Source organism: Narcine bancroftii, chromosome 8 (genome assembly GCF_036971445.1).
Source record: "Narcine bancroftii isolate sNarBan1 chromosome 8, sNarBan1.hap1, whole genome shotgun sequence".
NCBI classification, from domain to species: domain Eukaryota; kingdom Metazoa; phylum Chordata; class Chondrichthyes; order Torpediniformes; family Narcinidae; genus Narcine; species Narcine bancroftii.
This window is the reverse complement of record NC_091476.1, coordinates 5,884,978-5,909,281: the sequence shown is the minus strand read 5'-3', so window position 1 is coordinate 5,909,281 and position 24,304 is coordinate 5,884,978. Positions and strand designations below refer to the sequence as shown.

The 24,304-nt window shown below is 41.5% G+C and overlaps 2 protein-coding genes across 10 annotated transcripts in view; one reads left to right on the top strand and one right to left on the bottom strand.

Annotated features, from left to right (window-relative positions):
* Nucleotides 1–24,304, top strand: part of col4a6 (collagen, type IV, alpha 6) — a 350,543-nt gene that overhangs the window by 302,955 nt on the left and 23,284 nt on the right. For all 5 annotated transcript variants that reach the window (XM_069892746.1, XM_069892748.1, XM_069892749.1 and 2 more), the window contains 10 exons: nucleotides 844–1,014; nucleotides 4,613–4,756; nucleotides 6,530–6,637; nucleotides 9,602–9,783; nucleotides 11,536–11,599; nucleotides 12,433–12,507; nucleotides 14,128–14,235; nucleotides 17,695–17,802; nucleotides 19,750–19,821; nucleotides 21,552–21,677. In XM_069892746.1, the coding sequence (XP_069748847.1) occupies nucleotides 844–1,014; nucleotides 4,613–4,756; nucleotides 6,530–6,637; nucleotides 9,602–9,783; nucleotides 11,536–11,599; nucleotides 12,433–12,507; nucleotides 14,128–14,235; nucleotides 17,695–17,802; nucleotides 19,750–19,821; nucleotides 21,552–21,677 (1,158 nt within the window). The remainder of the gene's footprint in view (nucleotides 1–843; nucleotides 1,015–4,612; nucleotides 4,757–6,529; nucleotides 6,638–9,601; nucleotides 9,784–11,535; nucleotides 11,600–12,432; nucleotides 12,508–14,127; nucleotides 14,236–17,694; nucleotides 17,803–19,749; nucleotides 19,822–21,551; nucleotides 21,678–24,304) is intronic.
* LOC138740299 (ectodysplasin-A-like) overlaps nucleotides 8,757–24,304 on the bottom strand; it is a 126,736-nt gene continuing 111,188 nt past the window's right edge. For 3 of the 5 annotated variants that reach the window (XM_069892761.1, XM_069892762.1, XM_069892764.1), the window contains exon 8: nucleotides 8,757–13,880. In XM_069892761.1, coding sequence (XP_069748862.1) covers nucleotides 13,785–13,880 — 96 coding nt within the window. In that variant the 3' untranslated portion in view covers nucleotides 8,757–13,784. Of the gene's footprint in view, nucleotides 13,884–24,304 lie in introns of all 5 variants that reach the window. The other 2 variants (XR_011342810.1, XM_069892760.1) reach the window with 2 other exon arrangements.

The following is a 24,304-nucleotide window of genomic DNA, read 5'->3' as shown; positions in this document are numbered from 1 at the left end:
CTGTGCAGTTTTGATAAACTCGCTTATCAGTGGCTTGAAAACAAAAAGCACCAAAAATACCCAGCAAGTCAGACAGTGAAAACATTTTGACAATTCTGTGACTCGAACAGAGAGAGAAACAGTTGAAGTTCAAAGTCAATGATACAAATGCTGAGATGTTGCTCAACTGTTTTAATATTCCTGTGAACAGTACACTTTTGATAAAGAGATTCGCAATGGAATTAGGTGCAATATCACATCTGTAATCAAAAGAAATCCAGAAGAATCCAAGCCCCAGATATACTTAATATTCCAATGTGGATTTTGATTGAACATGAATTTCCCACGATGGAAGAGATATCAGGTTTGAGCCCGTATCTGCTGAGGGAAGTAGCGTCTTCAGAGGTACTAAGTTAAGCTGTTCCTTGGCCTTAGGAAAGGTTTGAGGTGGAAGGCAAGGAGGTGGAAGAGAGGGGAAGCTGTCCAAAGATCAAAGCGTGTACTTGTGGGCTTTGGGGAGGCCAGGACTAGACTCTGTTGATAACACTCACTCTTTTCAAATGGCAAATGACCATCGTGTAAAATATTGAAGGCTGGCTATAGTCCTATAGCCCAAGTGCAGATTAACTCATAAGGAAGTGCACAGAAGTTACCATCTTACTGAAAATTCTAATTAGCAGGAGAGCTCTTGTGGGTAGTGTTGGCTCTTAAAAATCTACCTCAAAAAAATCATTGCAGAGGGTGGATTTAGTCCCTTCAGTTGGATCGTAAAAAGTAAGAAAGTCAGTAACTCTGTAGTTGTTTTACAGTATCCAAATATGATGTGTTTCATCCTTTCCCTCCACATTCTGATTTTTCTTGTAGGTTTTCCAGGACCCAAGGGTTTCAGAGGAGATCGTGGACCTGCAGGTCCATCTGGTATGAAGGGATTCCCTGGAATGTCAGGAAACCCAGGATACCCTGGATCCCGAGGTCTCCCGGGTCGTCCAGGAGAGCCTGGCCGTGAAAGTCCATTTACTCGGCCTGGCCAAAAAGGTACACTGTTTTCCTTCCGTATCATTGTTTACAAAAGTGCTTCTTTGTGCATTTTGACACCAAGGCAGAGAGCATTGGGAAATCAATGGTGAAATTTTAAATTCTGAAGGAAGAAGAAATCTGGGCAAAGGGACAAAATGTAGCAAAAATATTCCCATCACCAACCATCAAAGCATGAATTATAACCCTTCTCCTGCCGCCCAATCCCAACTCCAAGTTCATTAAGGTGCCACGCTTCTACTGTTAACGTAAAGCACTGTAGTTGCCTTGTAATTCAATTGGATCTCTGCCTGCCCGAGGCTTTCCTGCCTGATGGAGCTCCTCCCTCTTCAGTCAAACTCTGGTCAAAGTTCACACTTCACTCACATTCGCAGTAGTTCAAAGCAACTGCACATTAACAGGGAAAGTATGTACCTGTTAGCCAACTCACAATTTCCTTACGCTATGCTAGAGAACTCTATTAGTAGAAACTATCATTTCAAAGTAACTGCAACTTCTGCATGGTAACTAACATTGCCGATCTTGATCTCTGCCGCCAATTCACAGTCAGAATGTTGGCAGGCACAACAGGCACCCACCTTTCCAATGTTTATGGAGAGAGTGCCGAACAATAGTTTGCTTTCCTTTTTGATCACTTCACCGTGGGAATTGGCTGGTTCTGGAATTCAGATGGTAGGAACCAGCTAGTTTGACTCTTGCAACACAGAAGAAAACTTGTTATTTTCAGCAGAATCCCCAAACTGGTCAACTGGTTGATGAGCCTCTTTGCCAGATTTCATCCGCTCAAAGTGTTTAATCAGCCATTCTCAACGAGTGCGACAGCACATTTCAGAAGGGCCATGGACTGAAATTATACAATATGTTTTGTGTTTTTATGAAGTTGGTAGGAGAGAAGTAGGAAGAAACCAACTAAACTTGATTGCTTCACAGGGAAGGGGGCCCATAAACTTTGAGCACAGTCCTCAGGGGGCTGTAGCCAAAAAAAAAGCTTGAGAATGCCTGGTTTAAAATACATTAAAATCTCTGTTATCTGAAATTCAAATCACTGACAAAAAGAAGGCAAGAATAGATAAAAATACAAGTTTAAAATTGGAGCACCTCATCATTAGTTCGCCAATCACACAACACACAATCACAATCTCAAGCATCCGGAAAAGTCACTTATCTGGCATCTACCAATCCCCGTAGGTGCCATTTATCAGAGGTTTTACTGTATCAGTGTTGAAGGAAAATATATCTTTGCTGAGAATGATCTTTTTTCTTTGGCTTGGCTTCGCGGACGAAGATGTATGGAGGGGTAATGTCCACGTCAGCTGCAGGCTCGTTGCTGGCTGACAAGTCCGATGCAGGACAGGCAGGCACGGTTGCAGCGGTTGCAAGGGAAAATTGGTGGGTTGGGGTTGGGTGTTGGGTTTTTCCTCCTTTGTCTTTTGTCAGTGAGGTGGGCTCTGCGGTCTTCTTCTAAGGAGGTTGCTGCCCGCCAAACTGAGAGGCGCCAAGATGCACGGTTGGAGGCGAGATCAGCCCACTGCCGGTGGTCAATGTGGCAGGCACCAAGAGATTTCTTTAGGCAGTCCTTGTACCTCTTCTTTGGTGCACCTCTGTCTCGGTGGCCAGTGGACAAAAAAAAGGGCCAGACATGATGGACAAAAGTAAAGCAATTTTTCATGTTAATAGGAATAATGATCTTTAAACTCTTCCCCAAATGTTATTCTATGTTGATTCAGTTGGATCTTTTAAGACAGTATGCTATTGGCTTTTGTTAATTAATAGTTAATTATAGAGGATAATTAATTATCCATTATTAAAGCTTGTCAAACCAGAGCTGTGGTATAGGACCATTGTAATTTTGGTGGCTGCTGACCTAGTTTTGATGGCTAAATGGCCTTGTCCTTTATTAATATTAGTGTTGGCAAAATAGCTGATGAATTGTTGATCAGATATGTTAAAATAATTTTGAGAGAAGATGTTCTCACTGGCGAAGATGTTCATAGCACTCACACTGTACTGTATGTGCACAGATTATAGACTATTTCAAACTAATCACCTTGTGAAATGTACAGCATTGGTTCTCAACTTTTTTCTTTCCACTCATATACCACCTGAAGTAATCCCTATGCCATTGGTGCTCTGGGATTAGTAAGGATGGCGTAAGGTGGGGATGTGCGTGGGAAGGGAAGGTTGAGAACCACTGGTCTAATCCAATTGTTACTGAAATTGCTTGAGAAAAATTGTCATTGCCCCATTTCCTTTGGAGTTCTGAAACCGTGCACATAATGAGTCAATGAGGTACGATTAAAACAATGGTTTTCAAACTTTTTCTTTCCACCCACATACCACCATAAGCCACCCCTTATTAATCACGGAGCACCGATGGCATAGGGATTACTTAAAGTGGTATGTGAGAGGAAAGAAAAAGGTTGAGAACCACTGATGTACAGCAGAGAAATAAGCTCTCCTTCCTGTCACGTCCATGCTCACCTTTTCGCTTACACTTATCACATTTTCCCACATTAGCTCTATATTTGTTATTGCATTGACTGTTCAAGTCTTCCTTGTTTCTCAGTCCATCACCTCTTCTGGCAGCTGAGATTGATAATGTCTTTTCAGCAAGATGAAGACACAAGTTCCACAGACAATGAGCTTGTGTTTTCTTGATCAACCTTCTGGTTAGCAAGTGCAAACCAGAGTGAATGACAATTTTTCGACGCAGCTGTGTTCCTGAGTCAGTGACAATAAAATGACTGATGATAAACATCTTCTCTGAATGACAGAGCTGCTTTTTTGAGACTGCAGTTTATTGATGTTTGGCTTGCTGCTCCATTGGTCCTTGGAACTGTCAATCCACAATAATGAAAACCTACCTTAGATCTTATCCTCCACTTAAATAAGTCACTTTTGATCTGAATGAGCTTTTATAGGTACACAACTGGGTGGAAAATTAAGTATATCTGACATACATGACTTTTATAGTTTTGAAGAAATTTGAGCAGAGATACATAATTTGGATTTAACATCCTAGCCTGCGTTGTCTGTTTTATTGTCTTCTTGATGTGTATGTGGTCTATAGGAGGAACATAGATTCTATAGGCCACTTTTTTGTGTCAGCTGTTTGAGCATTTTAAAAATCAGAACTCAGGATACTTTTGGATGAATCTATTTACTAAGGTAATTTTGTCAGGTTCCTTGTCCTAATTATCTTTTAAAAAACTAATATTAGTGACAAGTGTGACAGCACAGTTAGTGTCTGTAAGCTGTTTGTATGTTCTCTCAGTGTCTGTGTGGGTTTCCATCGGGTGCTCCGGTTTCCTCCCACCCTTCAAAACGAACGGGAGTTGTGGGTCCATTGGATGCAATTGGGCAACACAGGTTTGTGGGCCAGAAGGGCCTGTTACCGTGCTGTAGATCTGAAATTTACAGGTTGCTCGTTCCAGAGATATTTGTGTGCAATCCCTGTATTTGGCTCTCCCTTGTGAGTTCAGGAACTGATAATCATTGCTGAGATGTTAACGTGTACTGATGTAGCTTTATGAATTTTTAAGTATAGCACAGCACGAAGTTTATGTTCTTTACTATTTCATATCTTGATTTGGCACAGGTGAAAAAGGCTCTCCCGGTGTGATTGGATTCCCAGGAATGTCTGGCCTTCCAGGCCCCTCAGGATTTGATGGAAGGAAAGGAGAATCCGGCACCCCAGGAAGACCGGGATTCCCAGGCTCCCCGGGCAGAAGAGGAGAAAAAGGTGGCTCTCAAATCCAAACTCAACACTGTCTTACAAATTGACCACCCACCCCTAATGTGGGGTTGGGAGGGGTGAGGGTTCATTCCCATTGAAGCAATTTCATTGGATTGAATCATTTCATTTTTTTTGCTGATACTGGCTTCATGAACATCATAAATTAATTTGCCCCAAAGAACCAAATATGCTGACGAAAGCCTTGATGTGAGAAGGATAGTAATGGGTTGATGAGATTTAATGCTGAGAAATGCCCAGTTGCATTTTGTGGAAGAATGAAAGGCTGCAGTATATCTGTGCAGAGTTTGTTGGATCTGGCAAGGCAAGCTGAGAAAGAGAGCGACAGAGCACCCTTGAAAGCAGAGGCAGAGACTACAAGATCAAATCTCTATAGGGCAAAAAATACCCCAAATGGTGGAGGACCTCAGTAGGTCAGGTAGCATCCATGAAGGGAAAAGAGCAGTCGACATTTTGGGTAGAAACTGCTTCGGGACCAAGTGTCGATAGTGCAGACAGGCTTCATTAAAGATGAGAAGGGGTGGAGTCAGTGGGAGATTGGTGGAACAATGGACTGATGGACCAAATGGGGTGGAGTTTGGAGTTCCACCCAAAATCCTTCTTTCAGCAGCTGTCTCCACCTTCAGCGATTTCCCCCCCCCCCCTCCCTTTTTTCCTTTGTCTGCTTCTAGCTTTACTGACTCCCAATTCCAGCCCGCGGCTTCATCTGTCCATTATTCTTCCCCCCTTCCTTGTTTATGCAGACACATATGATAAAACTGGAATGGAAGCGGTTGAGAGGAAATCCAGTAAAGATTGCTCTAGGTCGAGAATGTTCAGGTCGTGGTGATGACAGATTCATATGTGCTCATGAGAAAGAATTATCTGAAAGAAAAGACCTTGCATGGTTTTATAGAGAGGAGCCAGCTGGATTGTCCTTACATAGAGACACTGTGAACCTAGTAAATCTGTAGATCCCCTCATGTAGTCTCCATTCTGAGATTGTTTGAAGTGGTTTGGAAGAGGAAAGGCTTCTTCCAGCATTTTTCACATCACATTCAACGCACAAAGTAATCACCACGTTTTGTAAAAAAATTTGCATCGGCCAATAAATGCCAAACATTTACTGCGAGCATTGTCTAAACAGGGCTCATGGAATTATAGAAGACTCATGCTATCCCTTGTACAGTATATTTAACCTACTACCATCAATCAGTACAGGAGCATCCAAGTCAGGATGGCCAGGCTGCAGAGTAGCTTCAGGTTTTAGACTGATGAACAGCATCCTGTAACCATGTAAATCATTCCTAATATTTATAGATATTCATGTGATCATTATGTACTGTGTATTGTGTGTTTTAGTATGTGCACAGTGGTCTGGAGAGACGCTATTTCGTCAACTTGTATACGTGCAATCAGATGATACTCACTTGAACAGAGAGAATATTTTATCAGTGCTAATTGAGGGGGTAAATATGGGCATTGACAAATACTGACATGTGAGGGGTACCTTCATTTGTCTCCACTTGAAGGGGCATTGCTTCACATCTCATCAAACAGACTGAAACTTTGAACAGAAGACTACATTCACAACTGCACCAAGATGCAATAGTTTCTAACATAGGATTTCAACTAAGGATATTTGATTCAGAGCTAAGATTTCTATGAATCATACATCTGGAAAAGGATATTTTGAATGCAACGGACAAAGTATGAATCAATTCAATGAATGCCTTTAATTATTATAAAGAATGTTCACAGGCCATTTTTTTTCTTCCTTAGGTGATAGAGGTACCAGAGGACGGCCTGGAATATCAACTGGAGAATTTTCAGTGGGACCAAGAGGCGATGCTGGGCCCCCTGGTGTTCCAGGATTTCCTGGCCCTCGAGGTAATGTCTCTTCATTTGAAATCAGGCGCAATTATGATTTACTATTTTAGGGACAAAGCCATGTATAAATATGCTTCTAAGTGCCTTTGACAAATTTTGTTCATTATTGGTATCGTCTGGACCTACCATTAATGTAAGGATAGTGGGAGCAGGGAACACCAAAGTGAACAGAGAGGCCTTAGAAACCCCAACATGACAGCCTAGGTCTCATCCACGTGACTCAGGGACTGAGTTGAATCTTGCTGTGCCTGCTTGAGCCAGAGATCCTCAGGGAAGATTAGGATGGAAGGTGTCAAGTTGGATATGGGGTGAAACAAGTGTAACAACTGCGTCGTGAGATGTGGGGAGCACTTCCCTTTCTTTGGTTCTGGTCGAAAAGTTAAAAATGATATTTCATCAATAAATAGTAATTGGGGTCCTTTGACTGGCGAGGCTGGAATTGGGTGAGGGGAAAATGTCCTGCAGAATCCTGAACACTAAAACCCATAGGCTTGTCTCACTCATCAGGAATAAACTTCACAAAATTAGCCATCAAGTAGAATGTAGAACTGTATTTTAAGGCCTGGTTGCATGAAAATCTTTTCTACCATGGTTGACTTGCTGGAATATTTTAAATTAATGTCACAGTGTGACCTGACCAAATCCTGCTTCTTTCCAGTCTTCAAAATGATAATGGTGTGGGGGTGAGGGCAAGAGTTGTATGTTCTCCTGGAGCAAACTCTGCAGACCTGAAACCTTTCTTTAGATGCTGCCCAATCAGTTGAGTTTTTTTTCTCCCAGCATTGACAATTATTTCAGATTTCTAGCATTTGTGGTTCTTTTTTGATATCCAAACACTAATTGGTCAGTCAAAATAACCAATGAGCAACAGCAGGCTTACTGGCATGTGCGAACTTTCTACTGCTTGCCTTGTGTCACGTCATGATGGCTTGATCCATGCATGGAAAACAACAAGAGGTGAGCTGATGAGGGTCTCAGGTGGGCTGAGAAGGATTTGCTTCTGGTTGTTAGGTCAAAAACCTGAGTAGCAGTTTTGTTCCTCGAGTAGAATGAGGATGGAGGGGAGTGGATTGCTGTAATGAAAATGCCGGAAGAATTAAGATTAGGTGACATCTGAGAGTGAAATAGAAGCAGGAGTGGACCAACTGGCCCATCGAGCCTGCTCCACCACTCAATACAATTGTGGCTGTGACTTTCTATCCAAACTTTCTTGAGTGAAACTCCATCCAGGGCTGGCACCAATGCTGGGATCCACGGTCTTCCCTAAGATACTGATATGCATTTATAATATTGGCTTATCCTTGGTGATACAGATGTACCATCCAGAAATATCCAAGGTTTGTTCACCTGAGTCCAAGGCCGCGGGTTTTGACCATTTTTATTTTGGATGAACCACAATATTGGTGATGGGCTGAGGGAGTGGGGGGGGGGGGTGTGGGTGGAATGAAGCAGGTATTAATGAGCTAGTCCATAAAAATAGGTGATGGGGAATGAGAGTCATGCTTGGGCCCAGATTGGTACTCAGCTCTCTGAGTAGATCAACGCAAAGCAAGCGATTATTTATAAGAAATACTGGGAGTAAATTATCTAAATTGCACACCAATTTTAAGTTCTGTTATTACAATTGAAATGGATAACTATATATTATTTCAAAATGAGACAATGAATTTGTAAAATGAAATACTTTAAAGTCAATGATAACATGTTGATGGAATCAAAATCCCAGGCTGTTATTTAGACTCTATAATATTATTTCAAGCAAATTTTAGCTGTCAGAACTCCAGTCATAATCCCCTACAATGTAAGCGAAGGTGATCATTATTGTTTTGTTTTTGTTTGGCAGAAATCTGAACATTTTAACTGGGCTGTTAATAAATTATAGTTTTTTGAGTTTGTATATACATAACTAAAGATACCAATTACTGGCTGTATGTAATTAAAATCAAAAACATTTCATGCAAACGGTGCAAAAGATTGTGGAATTCTGAACAGAAATGATCTTTTGAAATGAGTTGAAACCATTGGGATCAAAGCCAGAACAAGGTTAAAGGTTTTTTTATGATCATGTACATAATTACACAAAATTTGTTTACTTTTGTTTGCCCGTAAAGGCACACAATGAGGTGTCACCAGTCCAGCACCCCTACCAAGGAGAGAGAGAGAAGAAAGGGAGTCCTTTCACAGACATCGAGTGTAGATGAATCCAACCTCCTCCAATGCTGCAACCTCCTGCGCCCCTGTAATCTCCACGGCCACTTTGACCATTCCGAGCATTGAGCTCCAGGCGTTCAAGTCACCCAACTTGGTCTCTGGTTCTGAACCTCTGATATGATAAAGAAGCTGTTAATGCCCAAGACCCTTCAGGATCCCTGCTCGCCATCGGCACCCTCATGAATCCTTGTCCCGATGCCTGGTTTCCAAGAGCTGGATTACAGCAGCCTCCGACCTGATGGAAGTCCTTAAGCCCCTCACTAGTCTGCTGCTGTGGTCTCCTACCCTGTAGGATACTCACTCAAGCTTATTCTTTCCCCTTGGTGGTGCGGGAAAGGAGGTCTCCCATTCTGGTGCCCTTAGTCAGCCCACTGCCCCTCTCAGACCCCACAACCCTTATAGCTTGAGGTCTGAGCTGCCAAGCTTGGGAGCCTCCATCTAGGCCACAGACCTCTGTTGGTTCTCAGATATAAACAGAAATGCAGCCAGAACATTCGACAGGCAATTTAAACTTGTATGGGCTGTTGGCCAAAATGATCAGGCAGCAGGACCTCACAGAACAATGTTGGAAGGTGAGTCTGCATGGTTCCCAAGTCCACTCCAACAGCCGCACTACCATCTTTGGAATATCAAGGTAATCTTTTTCATAAGCCCACTTTTACAGCCAGTTGCCATCTCATTCACCAATGGGCTGAAGAGGTTAGGCCAGCTTCATGGGTTAATTTTCACATTCCCGTCTTTGTTTTTCCATAGGCGATAAGGGGTTTCCAGGACCACCTGGCTCGAGTGGCTTGCCAGGTTTGAGAGGTCTCCCAGGACGTGAGAAAGGGAGACCTGGGGATTTTGGGATTCCAGGTGCTCCTGCAGCACTGGGGCGACCAGGGCCAAAAGGCTCCCCTGGTATTTTTGGGTTCCCTGGAATGAATGGAGAAAAGGTAAGAGTCTTGATCACTGATTATTACTTTGATTAATTACTTCTCTGTTAAACAGATATTTATAAAGGCCAAATGAGTATAGACCAAGTTGCTTAATGGAACTGGAGGAGATGAAGAAATTCTCCTTGATATTCCCCAGCAAAGTTTCAATAGAAATCAATCTGATGCAGGTACATCTTCCTCCACACAATATTCCAGACATTGTCTTGTCAGGTCCCTGTATATAGAACAATATAGGCCCTTCAGCCCTCAATGTTGTCCCAACCTATATATTTGTTCCAAAAAATTCTAAACCCTTCCTACTTCGTAACCCACTATTTTTCTTTCATCCATGTGTTTGTCTAAGAAAATGCCCCTAATGTTTCACCTCCTTCAGACAGAGACAAGATGGTCAGCAGGCTTAAATGTATTTAATGTAAGGTGCCTCACAGGTAAGACTGAGCCAAGTGCAGATCAATGCATGGGATTATAATATTGGTACATTCACAGAAGCACAAGATTGGTACCTCAATGTCCCAAGGAACAGATGTTTCTGGTGTGTGGGCATCGTGGTTTGTGACTGATCAAGGAGAGCATAATGGCAGTACTCTTGGATGATGCCCTGGAGGATGGGCCAATGACACTGTATGGGTATATTTAAAAATTTTTAAATTTACAATACAGTAGAAGCTGATTCCGGCCATTAAATCCCATGCCACCTAATTAACCTACAATCCCATACATTTTTTTGGAGGATGGGAGGAAAATACATGCATGTCACAGGGATATGGTACAAACTACTTACAGACAGGGCCAATTGAAACCCAGGTCACCTGCACAGTAATATCTTCGCACTAACTGTGCCATCATATTTAGAAATATGAAAGGGGCAAACTTGTTGATGAGTTAAACTATGGGCATCTCAATAGTCAGTGGAAAAAGAACAGATATGTAGGCAGATTGCAAAAGGCTGTAACTACAATAGTTCTATAAGCAGGGCATATTTAAGAACTTTCCCAGTATTGGCTGGGATTGTTTTAGTGCAAGGTCCCAGGAACAAGACATTTTCTCTATTGTATGTAGGTCTCATTGCAATGAAAACCAACGTACAATTTCTCTTCCAAAATGCTTTCTGTGCTTAAATGTTATCTTGCCATGATTTCTCTTTAAGGATACCCAGGCACCTCAGAACACTAAACATTTTAAGCTTTCATAATTTGAAAAATACTATTTTTCTTCCCTCTGAGATGGACATCTTGACCTATTTCATATTATGTTTATCTGCCACGTCTTTACCTCTTTCAATTAAACTGCCCATTTCCCACTGAAGCTACTGGGTGTCCTTTTCACAGTCTGGACCGCTCACCAGCTTTGTATCGAGTTCAAGTTCATTAATGATCATACATCAGATATCTACTATCAGATGATAATTTTCAGATCAAAAACAAACCTAGAAATGTTACAATATCCCCTCATCCAAATTGGGCAACATGGTTAGTGCAACGTTATTCCACGACCAGCGACATGGGTTTGAATCCGGTGCTGACTATAAGGAGTTTGTATGTTCTCTCTGTGTCCTCTAGCGTGGTTTTCCTCTGGGTATTCCAGTTTCCTCCAACACTCCAAATAAATATGGGGTTTGCCGGTTAATTGGTATGTTTGGGCGGAAGGGCCCATTACCATGCTGTATGTCCAAATTTAGAGATTGTGATTGCAGGGAGCCTTCCTGAATGTGGAATCATGTTTACATCATGTGGATTTTGATCTTCACAGGGAAATGATGGATTGCCTGGTCCTCCTGGATTTCCTGGTGAAACTGGTCTCCCAGGTCCCAAAGGTAGGGTTGCCAGTAATCTCCCCTTATTCCTCTGGCAATGCCAAGGGCACCCTGATTTGGTCATTTGAAAGCCTACCAAAATTGTTGCAAAGATCTGCAGATTTAAAAAAAAATTATTAAATTTAACATAAACCCTGGGAATTTGAGAGAAGTACAACGGTGTCAACTTCCTTTTAATTTGAAAGCTCGGAATTCTAATCTATGAATTAAAGGAAGAAAGTCTGCAAGCACTGAGATTGTATTTCCAGCTCTGCATTCACAAAGCTACCCCTCATCCCCCCATCCATGGCCTCTTGGCTGTTGGCCTGTGCCCCTCCCAGCCCCTTCTTCCATCCTCCCACCATCTTCTCATTCAGGTGTGCTCACACCTTGATGAAGGGCTCAGGCCCAAAACGCTGGTTCCATTATCTTTGCCTCTTATTGATGCTGCGAGACCTGTTGAGTTTCTCCAGCACTTTTGTGTATAAATATTTGAATCTCCACTGAGTGAGATCACAAGCTCAGTAGAATGGTGTCAAACCTATGTACCATTGATGTTGACAGAAATTGCCAATTTTTAATGAACAGAGACATAGTAAAAGCAAAATTATTATCCTAAAACATTACAAATTAATAACTGGGTTATTGTGCAGTGAAACATTAGGGTGTCTACACACTGGAAATGGCATCAAGAAAATTTACTAGGAATGATAGAGGTTAGAAAACATGGCATTTTCCTTGAAAAATGAAGTTGGTCATGTAGAGGTTTGCAAGATGAGTGAAATGCTTGTTAAAAATATGAGGTTCACATAATGAATGTGTTACTGCCATGATGTTATCTCTTCACCTCACAGGTGAGCCCGGTGATGTTGTTGTAGTGACAGGTTTTGAAGGACCAAAGGGAGCTCGAGGAGACCCAGGATTCTCAGGTGAGACAAGTAGAGTTTTCTTTCACAGGGTTCTTCTCTTTCCACGTTTCATAAAATATGTACAGTAAAACCTGTTATCTGGAATTCAAGCAACCGGCGCAAAAAATTCAGGTTTAAAATTGGCACACCTTGACATTAGTTCACAGTACGCAATCTCATCTGGTCTCTGTTAATCCCCAAAGGTGCCAGATATGGGAGGTTTTATTGTATTGTTTTTTTCCCCAGAATATTTGCCAATTTGGAAATACAGATTGCCAAGAACAAGACTGTCCTTTTGAGGTTGGATCATGAATTTTAACAAAGATCTAGAGGGTGTGTGCCTCACTTGCCTGGTTGTGCTGGGGCTAAGCCCTCAAATCTATTTTGTAGGTGAATCTCCCAGTCGGCTGATTTCCACAGGGATGGTCACTGAGGGGAAAAAAATCAGAAACAATCATGGCTTGGGTATAAGCTAGAAATGTAGGGGAAGGATCAGCATTTCCTTTTTTGGTCTTAAGAGCACACTGGGACTTCAAATTCATATTAAAAGCTTTCCCTTCTCAAACATTGGAGCCACTTCTTTTATACCACTGGCATAGATGCTTCAATTGTTTGGCAGGAAGTGTGGCTTGTGTTTCATGATACCAGCCTTTTCAGAGGCCCAGACTAGAGCTGCTTGATAGTGCTAGACTCTTAATGAGGGACTTGCTACCTGACACAGGATAGGAAGCCCATATGCTTGATTGCTGCTCAAGATTGTCTAAGGGAATCTTGGCATCAGAGAATCCTATCACTTTCTGAATAAAATAGGGAAAATTCAGGCAAAGTCTTTTGACTCTTGGTTTCTGCAGAATCAGTTTTCCCATGGGCATGTGCGTGGGTGCACGAGATTTTGCTCACATATACTATTTGTGGACAGGAATGTACATACGTATGTAAGTGGAGCAGCAACTGCCTTGAACGGACTTGTGAGCATCTCCTGCAGAGAAACCCATTATCCAGTTATCCTTGTTTCAAAGATGTGCTGGAGGGATATGAAGAATGCGATGGACGGGGTTGATGAGAAGGGGGTGGGGGGAGAAGACAAGGGGGAGGCGATAGATCACATATTTACTTGATGAAGTAGAGGAACAGTTTGTCCTTTGTGGCTGACACTGATCACCTAAGGATTGTATTCATGTCCCACATTTGGTTCCATTGGAGTCATCTAATAGATGAATATCTTTCCATTATCTTCCCTGCAGTTGAATTAAAGAGGAGCAACACATGTTCTGCAGAGCTGGCAGTTAGTCCATGAGTCACACCAAAGGTTGTGATGCTTCTTGATCATTCCAGTGGTTGCGGCTATATGGCCTGCATGCCATGTATCTGAAGATACATTCTATCCAAATAACCTGCTGGGATGAAAGAAAGATCAGGTGATCAGATCAAAATTAGAACAATAATTAAGACAGGATTAGCATGGGAGACATTGGAAAAATTCATCTTGGACCTCTTTGCTTGTCAATACAAGTCCATTAGATGCAACTAATAGACAATAACTTATTTTAATGGTATCACTTTATTCCATTCAGTCATTTGGAAGGTCTTTGTATTTTGAACTCTATCTGTACTGTTCACTAAGTCTTTACCTATTATCAGGTAGAAGAGGGCAAGATGGCTTGCCTGGTGATCCTGGTTTGCCTGGTAGACCTGCAATCAATGGAATCAAAGGACTTCCAGGAGAACGAGGTGGACAGGGTTACCCAGGTGAGAATCTACAAAGCCTGGTATAAATGTTAAAGCACAATAGAACGAGGTCATTCGCCCCTTAGCTCTGAATCAGTATCATGTTTTTAAATGGCTCAATTGAATCTCATTCCATTTCTACCTGCTGTGAAATATACTTACTCTCGTTGCCCTTGACCAAGAACGAGAAGGATTATGATCTTCAGGAAAGAACATCAGCGTGCAGATTGTTCTATGAGCAGGGAAGTTGTTTTAAAATATAGTTCTTTTCATGAAATCTACGGCAAGTAGCTCCATTAATCCGAGGCATCTAATTGGGAGCACATATGGGATGATCAAAAGCACCAAGCAGTAGTGCACATACAGAGCACATGCTGTTGCCTATCATAAAGCTACAAGTACTGGATTAAAAAGAGAGAAATCTTAGAGACTTTTTAAAAAATATTTTATTTTTGATTTTCTAAGATTCTCACAAATCCAAAATTCAACAACTCAATCCTTCTCAACAACGATATATTACATTCAGAGCCCTTCTACGCCCCCCCCCCACCCATATCCTAATATCAGAAGGAAAAGATGTAAATTAAAGAACCAAAAATCTAGAGTCACCGATCCTTAAAGGAACCAAATATAAACCCAGAGTAACGTAAAGTAAAATGAAAAAGATAGCAAAACAAGAGCTTGTCACTGTGCCCCAACCCACTTCATTGATCTGTCATTTCAGTACAGATTTTTTTACCTTTCTTCTGTATAGAAGGGATGTAACTGTATCTGTGTATCTAAATGTTGCCGTTAAGGTTGTCATATCCCAACAAATATGTCATATTTCCTCCTCAAAATTATACATGATTTTCACCAGGGGAATACAACTCTGCATCCCCGTACTCCATCGTGTAATGTTTATGTGGGAGTCGGACTTCCATGTGACCGCTATACACTTCCTGGCTATCAACAAGACGACCTTCACCAACTGAATTTGATACTTGGATAGTTTAAAAAACGCGTCCAGAAGGTACAATTCTGGAACTGGTGGAAAATCCACCTTTGTAAATTTTTTCAGAAGGTCCTCCCAGAAGGATCTCACCTTGGTACACAGTCAGGTTGAATGGATAAAGATTCTAATATCCATACCTAATACACATTTTCAATATTTCTTGTTTGGATTTATGAATTTAATAGTGGTGTGAGGTACAGCTGATGCAAGAAATTATATTGCCCCAACATGTACCTGGCATTAATAACTGCTCTCCCGACGGGTTTGTTGTGGATTGTTGTGCCCAAGTCTGTCTTCCACCTTACCCTTGCCTTATGTAAGCCCAGCTTTGGAATAGGAGATACATCATAGAAATAAACTCGTGCATATTATCCCTTCAAATTAGAATCTCCATGTCACTACACATGGGCAGGGTCATAGACGGTCCCAAATTAAATTCAGAGACTCTTGGCAACATCTGTGGAAAGGTAAAAAAGGATATGGTTTCTCCATCAGAACCAGAAGGAAGAGAACATCAGATAATTTCAAGCTGCTGTTAATGTTGGGGTGAAAGAATAAGACAAAGAGAATATCTCGGAGGTGAGAGTTAACTTTGGTGTAAGATACAAGAGGTTCTTCAATCAGTGTGGAACGACATTCTCTGAAGAACTTTCTATACATGTTGTCCTGACTTCACCTTCCTTATTTGATGCCATCACTGAAGAGGAGGTGAAAGCTGGAAAATGCAGCAAATATTCAGCAGGTCAAGCCGTGCTTTTGGAAAGAGATATAGAAACTATTTTCAAAACAATTAATTTTGAAATGTTATTTGCCTGAAATGTTACCTTGTTCTTTCACTCACTCTCCACATTAGAATGCTACAGCACACAAAACAGGTCATTTGGCCCCTCTGGTCTGTGCCGACCATCATCTCCCTAGTCCCACTGGCCTGCTTCCATTCCGTAACCCTTCAAGCCTGTCCAATTTATTTTTAAAACACACTATCAAGCCTGCATTCACAACATCAGATAGCATTAGCCAGAAATGTGGAAAATAAGACAATGTTGATAGAGAAGATTGTTTTTTAAATGGTGGAGCTGTCAGAGGTGTAATGGCAGCTCTGACACTGGTGCAGACCTGCGGAAAGCATGGAGCCATGTCTCAGAGTTGTCCTGCTGGGTCCAACTGTCCAGTCAGACTGTCGTCGGCTTTATACAGGCTTTATATGGCCCAGTGAAAGAGCTGCTGGGTTTTTTAAATCCCATGACCTTGGGGTCTGCTCCAGATGGCAGCGCCTATGATCAGCAGTGGCCATGAGGGGTTGCAGACTCCAGGCAAGCATAGGACTGCCTCAGGGAATCTGTTTGAGAGGGAGAAGCAGAGGAGATGACCTTGCGAGACAGTGACCACAGCAGCAGACCAGCAAGGGGTTTTGAGGCTGAAGAACATACAGGCAGTGGGCTGTTAGTGGCTTGAGGCAAAGAACCCACACAGGCCGTGGGAGACCGCGGTCAAAGGACTCATACCAGGCTGTAGACTGCTAGAGAGAGACTGAAGGGGAACTGGGTATCAGAACCGGAATGCAAAAGGGAACTGGAGGGTTCCCTACCTTATCAGAGGTGTGCATCTGGAGCTCAACTTGATTCTCTGAATATCAACTCAATATTCACTCTCTGGTGCCGAGGCTGCTGGAGGAGAAGCCACTCAGTGACTTTGGGAAGTCTCTCTTTTTGCTTCTCTTTCTCTGGCTACAAGGGGTAGTGGGAAATTTCTGCTGATAGTGAGCCTTTGTCTGCTTTCGATAGACTACAGGAAAGTTTGTGTCATATCACATCTCTGTTTTATTATATGACCATAAAGGAACCTTGAAAAAAATCACTTTGATTGTGCTTTCTGTCTTTATTTCAGATACTGATTTCCAGCATCTGCGGTGTGTATTCCACCCCTCCCCCCAAGCCTGAGCAGATGGACCTCCTCTGTTTAGTATGGGTGAGGTCTGGAAGGAGCTGTAAATCACCAGTACAAGTTATTCAACACAATGAAAGGGAGAGATAAGATTGAGGCAAGAAAGTTATTTCTAATGGTAGATGAGACTAGAACTTGGGGACATAGCCTTAAGATTCAGGGGAGAATGGATTTAAGACAGTGATGTGGAGGAACACTTTTCTCCAGAGAGTAGTGACCTGCCTCATTAAATATATTTAAGGCAGAGTTAGAAAGATGTCTGCATAGGAAGGGAATTGAGGGTTATGGGGAAAAGCAGGTAGGTTGAGCTGGGTCCATGGCCATGATTTTATTAAATGGCAGAACAGGCTCAATGGGCCAGATGTCCTCCTCTTACTCTTAGTTCTTTTGTTCTAACACTGGGAAGTGCCTTCTCTAAGGGTGTACATAGGCAGTTCCCTAAGACTCACCTTTTACCAGTTTCATTTCAAGGCGTAGTCACGCTTAGTTTAAGAAACATCACAATTATCACATCAAGCGATTTTCTTTTGTTCTCTACTTAGGTTCTCCAGGGCGTCCTGGACCTCCAGGGTCTCCAGGCTACCAAGGATCTCGAGGACGTCCAGGTCCTGCAGGACGACCATCCCAATATAGTTCACCAGGGCAGAAAGGTACTTGCTATGACTTTCGAGAGTTAGGGTCTGAACAGAAGAACTGGGTAAATGTCGGAAGGCATTTCATGAGACATAATCATGTCTCATTAGCCCCTTTTCCACTGGCATCCCAGTTAATTGGCCGTGCAGTGTCCCGGGATAAGAAGCCTTTTGTGCCATTTCCACTGGGGCACCTTTAACAGAGACATTAATTGCTTTTCCACTGAACACACTCATCCCCGGGGATCGGAGTGTTCGACCTTCAACTGGAAACCGGTGATTTTCTGCGGTCCCTTTTCCACTGGTTTTATCAGCAAATGCTGGGGATATGAGTAGGGGTCGAGGTGGTTAATCCCTGGTGTGACACTGGCGTGCTGGCAGTTTTCTTTTTCTGTTAATTCCTGGGATAAGGTTCCAGTGGAAAAAGGGCTATTGAAACATACAACCTTTTGATAACAGTTTAATAGGATAGCTGCGGGAATGATTTTTTTTTCCTGGTTGAGGAGTCACTATCTAATTTCAGAATGAGATGATAAGAAATTACTTCATCCAAAGGAAAATGAATCTTTGAAATTGTCTATTTAAAGGGTATAGAAATTCAGTCACTATATTCGAGAAAGAGATCGATGGGTATTTAGAGAATCAATGGTTATGGGGATTAGTACAAGAAGGTGACACAGAGAAGAAAAGATTAGCCATACTCTTACTGAACTGTGGTGCAGGCATGAGGTGGCAAATGGTTTAGTCCTGCTTCTATTTCTTTGGTGTTATGATATGAAAGAACAGTTTGGTCCATTTGTCCTCCTCCAAGCATATTGAACAATGCACTTCATGTTTCATTCAATTAATTTTTGCATTCCTCCTAAATTAACCATCAACAGTTCCCTGCCCAGCCCATTAAAATGTGACACTGTCAATATATAATAATTACAACCTTTCCAGTTCACCCCCCTGGGTCCCCTCATTGCTCTTCTCTGAACAATAAGAAATAATTTCTTAGATTCCAGTTTTAAAGATGTTGAACTTTTCTTCTTTTAAAATGTTTAAGATTTTCCATACAAGTAGTTGAAGATTAATAAATACAACAACAAAATAAAATTCGAAAATCACACTACATTGCATCCCCTTTTCCCAACCCCATAGAAAATTGTTAAAAGTACATTATAACATACCCTACAAAGAGGAAAAAAAAGAATAATCTTCAAAAATTACTCTTGAGATGCACAAGAAGTCGCACATAAAACATTTACCGATCTCACTAACAATCAGTTTTGAGAGGAATTCTGCAGGACTCAGGTGGAAGAAGAGAAAGAAAAAAAAGCTATTACATGTTAATGCCCAATATTTGCATAAATATACCATATTTATTTCTCAAATTATATGTAATTTTCTTTAAAGGAATACAGCTCTGGATTTCCACATTCCACCTTTCCATAACTAAAGAAGAATCAGATTTCCAAGTAATTGCTATATCTTTTCATGCCACTGCTAATGCAATTTTAATGAATTCCATTTGTTATATTGATCATTTTAATATATGCCTCGTCCCTTGTATATTCCCCAATAAAATTAGATCTGGATTTTACAGAAACACCACATCAGTAACCGGTTTTTAAAAAGTGTCCTAAATCTATCCAAAACTGACCATGTTGAATGTAGGAAGGTCCTCACCTCTAACCCACATCTAAAACATTGAGCTGAATTATTTGATTTCATTCTAAGGTATAACTGATGTAAAAATTATATTGAACTAATCTATATCTTACATTAAGTCATACAATCTTGACATAATTCTGCTAATCTTGAATATTTCTGAGCCTTTACTGGGATATCCAAACTCTCTTTCGCTGCCATCAAGGTGACAATTATTCTTTCTGCAAATTGCGATTCTGAATGTTAACATTAGCTTACGTTGTTCAACTCGGTGCTTGCAATCAAGAGTAATGGTTATTTTTATATTACCAGGATTCCCAGGTTCTCCAGGGCTAGATGGTTTGAATGGATTGCCTGGACCAAAAGGTCCACCAGGAACACCAGGTATTTGTCAATAGGAGCTCTGTGATAGTCTATTTGGGATTAAGATGCTCGACTATTATATGAACCCTTTACCAGGATCAGGTGTTCCTATGAAGGACTTGCCGAGTTCCGATCTTTGGGAAATCCAGAGTTAGGTTTTGCATGTTGGATAATAGCATTCCAAATCACATACCTTGAGATAGTTTTTAATTTTGTTTATTTGGCAGAAGTTAAATGGACGATAAAATTGCTCACCCTGGTCCCACTAATCTTCCACGGGTGGAAAATTTTAACAACTTGAACTATCATTAGGGATACATTTCAACAATGTAATTGGGGATCTGAAGCTATCGTAGGGGCCGATTGCAATATTGATCCAAACTGCCTTTCACCATTGCCTCAGGCCAAGCTGGGGGACAATCGCAAGCAGAACGGTAGAAGGATCCACTTCGATATTTTGCTTGTGTATCCCTTCTAATCAACCACCCACTAAAAGGGGCCAGAGAGTATGTTCAAGGGACAGGAGGAGTCACCAAGGCCCAGGTTTACAGGTACCAGCTCTCTAAAGAAGTCTTGAGCACCAAAATTTGAGAATATTTCAGAAATGGGAAGGATGCAGAGGACAGGGAGAAGCCCTGACCATTTTTTGAAGTAGATTTCCTTCTGCTCCCACAAGTAAAGGAATAAAAATAGATGTGGCCATTTCTCTCTCCCATTTTCAAAAGATAATTTCCATGAGTAATGTTAACGGCCCTCTTGACCAGCTTTCACCAGAGAGCAGGTATGGAATCATATGGAATCAGTGATTCAGTTCTCAGGCTAATTATCCGGAGTCTTCTCCATCATTGATCCACAGACATGAATTCAGATCACGTATAACAGGAGAACTTAATTAACCTGGAATTTAAAGTCAGAATCAGTTATAGAGCCTTTGAGTGAAATTGCTGATGGGAGACTGGTTGTCCGAACCAAGTTTGGCCTGCCTGTGACTTCAGGTCAATCAATAAGGTTGAACCTTAAATACTTCCACAGTTCAAAGGCAATGGATGATCAATTCTGGCCATTCTCCAACCAGATGAGATTAAACTCAATTTCTCCAGTTTCCATTAGCTTCCCCCCACCCCCCAAATTTATCCCTGTTTCTCCTTCCCTCTAGCACTACATTTACAGAAGCATCCCTTTCCCTGATCAATGCTCTCCTTTCCTCTCCTGACCCCATTGTCCAATTATCACCTTTTATTTGTGGGTCTGTGCTCCTCTCTCTGTCCTTCTCTCCAGCCATTTAATTCGGCTCCTTGAAAAAGGGTTTAGTCCAAAAATTGTCAGTAATATTTCTTTTCCTCCTATGGAGGCTGTGAAACCTGCCGAGTTCCTCCAGCATTTCTGTGTTTTTACATCAATTCTGGCTATGCTGTTAATGTCCATTATCCCATGAACAAATAAAAATAAAATTGACATGTAGAGTAACAGTCTACATTTAAATTCAATTGTTTTAGTTGAATAATTTCTTAGCCCTTGGTCCTTGTGTAATCAAGGTGCTTTGTTGCTTCTACTTTGGAAAGATGAAGCCAAAATGGAAAAGGTTAGGATGGAAATTCTGATAGCTATCAGCCTGAATTATTGCCTGGTCTTTTCCTCTTGGTTTCTGACCTACTCTTGGTAAATCTATGGCACTGGATCAGCAACAACACTGAGGAAATCTCTGTCATCAACTCCAATGAGCAATTACTTCCCAATATTCCACTCTTCAGGTACTACATTTGCAGCATTACCAGGATCTCCTGGTCTACCAGGTTTCAAGGGTGAGAGGGGCTCGCCAGGCACAGGAACTGGATTATCAGGATATCCTGGACCAAAAGGAGTTCGAGGAGATCCAGGTAATTTTGAAAATTGATTGCAATTATTTAGGTGCCTTGTGGGATCTTGTGTTGCAGAGACCTTGCAGCTGAAGGATCAGAGTCTCAAACCAAAATGTTGATGCACCTTTTGACTCCACAGATGCTGCTTGACCCACTGCGTACGTCCAGCATTTTTTTTCAACTGGTGAACTTCTCAAGAATACATTTTAAACCAATCCATTCAATAGGAACTCAATGCACGCCTGAGCATGTGCAACATTATTGATATTTTAACTAGGTTCCTCTTTTCACAGGTGTTGTTTTTCCAATATTTTCCATTTAATTTCAGTTTTTAGCATATGGATTTTTTTTAAATGTTCATGGCTTTTGCTTATAATATTTTGCACACCCAATCTGACCCAACCCAATACGCCAATTGACCTGCTAATAATCTATCTGGTCATGTCTTGGCAATTTCCCAATCTTTAGCATGCATAATCATATATTTATTGTAGAAATAGCAGGGTAACAAGTGGATAAACATGGGCATTTTTATCAAATCCAACCCAGAGGAAGCTGATAAGATTCGATTAGTGGCCTGGTTCATCCCTGGCCAGAGACATGTCTGTCAGGGGCTTCAACCAGAGCACCATGATGGACATCCAAAAGCCAATGATCCTATTTTCCTAGAGTGAAGATGATCAAGTAGCTGAATCTGTCAGAGCTCCCAGGATAAAAACATTGGCACTGTGCCAGTGAGCATTCTTGCCAATATCAGCCCTTCTTGTGTGTGCCTTATTGGGATAGGAGAGAAGGATTGACCTAACGCAAGAGAGAAACACAAAAACTGCAGATGCTAGAATCTTGAGTAAATGATAATTTGAAGGAGGAACTCAGCGGAAAGCACTCTCAAGAAAGGATCCCGACCCTGAACATTGGCCATTTCTACCCATGGATGTTGCCTGATCCACTGAGTTCCTCCAGCAACTCATTGTTTGCTGACACAATGCAAAGCTGGTAAGATCCTGTAGGTGATTTCAGACTGATCAACGTGGTGATGCCTACGGGCCTCCATAATTCAAGGGTGTGATAGTACAGATGGTCGTGTAGGATGACTGTGATTGGCTGAGAGCGTAGCCACGCCTACTGGCAGGTCTTAAAGGATTGCTCCTCGCCAGACCAGGTCATTCTGGACTGGTCAACCTACATGTGATACGCTCCAGTCTTTTAGTTAATAAAAGCCTTGGTTTGGATCAACAAGTCTTTGGTTCTTTCGACGCGCTCTACAAGGCCTATTAAGAATGGTTACTAAATGCTGCTGCCATCCGTACACTGTAAACAAGTAACTTAATGCTAGTGTCACCAGACTTGGCAAGTTTCAGGATTCAAGTCCTGCCTGAAACTTTCAGCCTGATCCCTCTGTTGGTCTGGTCTGTGCCTGATTCTTGCTGGTAAAAGTTTTAAGAGGCAAGATTAATGGGAATTCCAGCACCATCATCTGCAATAATCAGATTGGAAAAAACATAAAAATCACAGGAATTCATGGCAAAAAAAACCAGTTCATTTGATGTTTCTTTGCCCTTGAAGAGGGCGCCCCACCATCTCTTTCAGCGAAATGTTTGGCATCTGTAAAAAAGTGACTGGGTTTATTTTTTACTCACATAGAATTTCACTAAAATTGCAACCAATTTAAACACACTTTTGAAAATGTGAATATCTGTTAAAATTCATAACAGAGGGAAATTGTTCTGGGTCCCAAGAAACCATTTCGGAGCCAGAAAGCCCAATGAGACAGTGCTGACCTGAAAAATCCATTAGTTAATTATTGGCTCAAACCATTCGACCACCTACAATATTCATATAGTTTCAATGATGCTCCCTTGGCCAGGGGTTGTTATAACAACACGAATTAGGAATTTTCTTGTTATTGGTTTCCACGTAACAGGGCGAGTCGGTGAGCAGGCTGTCACTGACGTCTTCATCACCCCCTCCCGCCTCATTTTATACACTGACGGGAACTAACGAGTTTTTGAGTGTAAATCTGCCAGCTCGATATAGACAACCAATCCTACACTCAACCCAATTTGAAGAGCTATCTTCCAAGACAGATGTGGACAGAAATTCACTCTTCCCCGTACAATTAAAGCGTGGAATAATCTTCATCCTACCACACTCGCACAACCAGACCCAATTACATTTAAGACAGCTCTTCAAAAAATTCTCCTCCTTTAAGCACACCCTCCCCCACCTCCAGTTTAAATTCCATACAGAATACTTTGGAGGATAGAAATGGGGATTACAAATATTCATGCATCTATGTAAAGATAAACAGCTTTCTCCAGATTTTGATCCTCAGTTAAAATATTCAGAATAACAAACGTGTAACTGCATTTTTTTTCCAGACTGCCTATCGTCCATTTCCACAGCAATTAGTTACCTTGAATTTTCAGGGCTTTGATATTTTGATTACAGTTCCAGATTTAGATTGGGCATAACTACAGCAAACGTTAAACATTTACAGACATTTATAAATAACTCAATTGAGAGCAACCATTAAACATCACTATTTTGTGCATGCGTAACACCGACGGTTTAAAAAAAAACATCTGCGAGATACGCATCTTCTTTCGCCAGTTGAGACTGGTGGTTGCAGGTGGCCAGTTGTA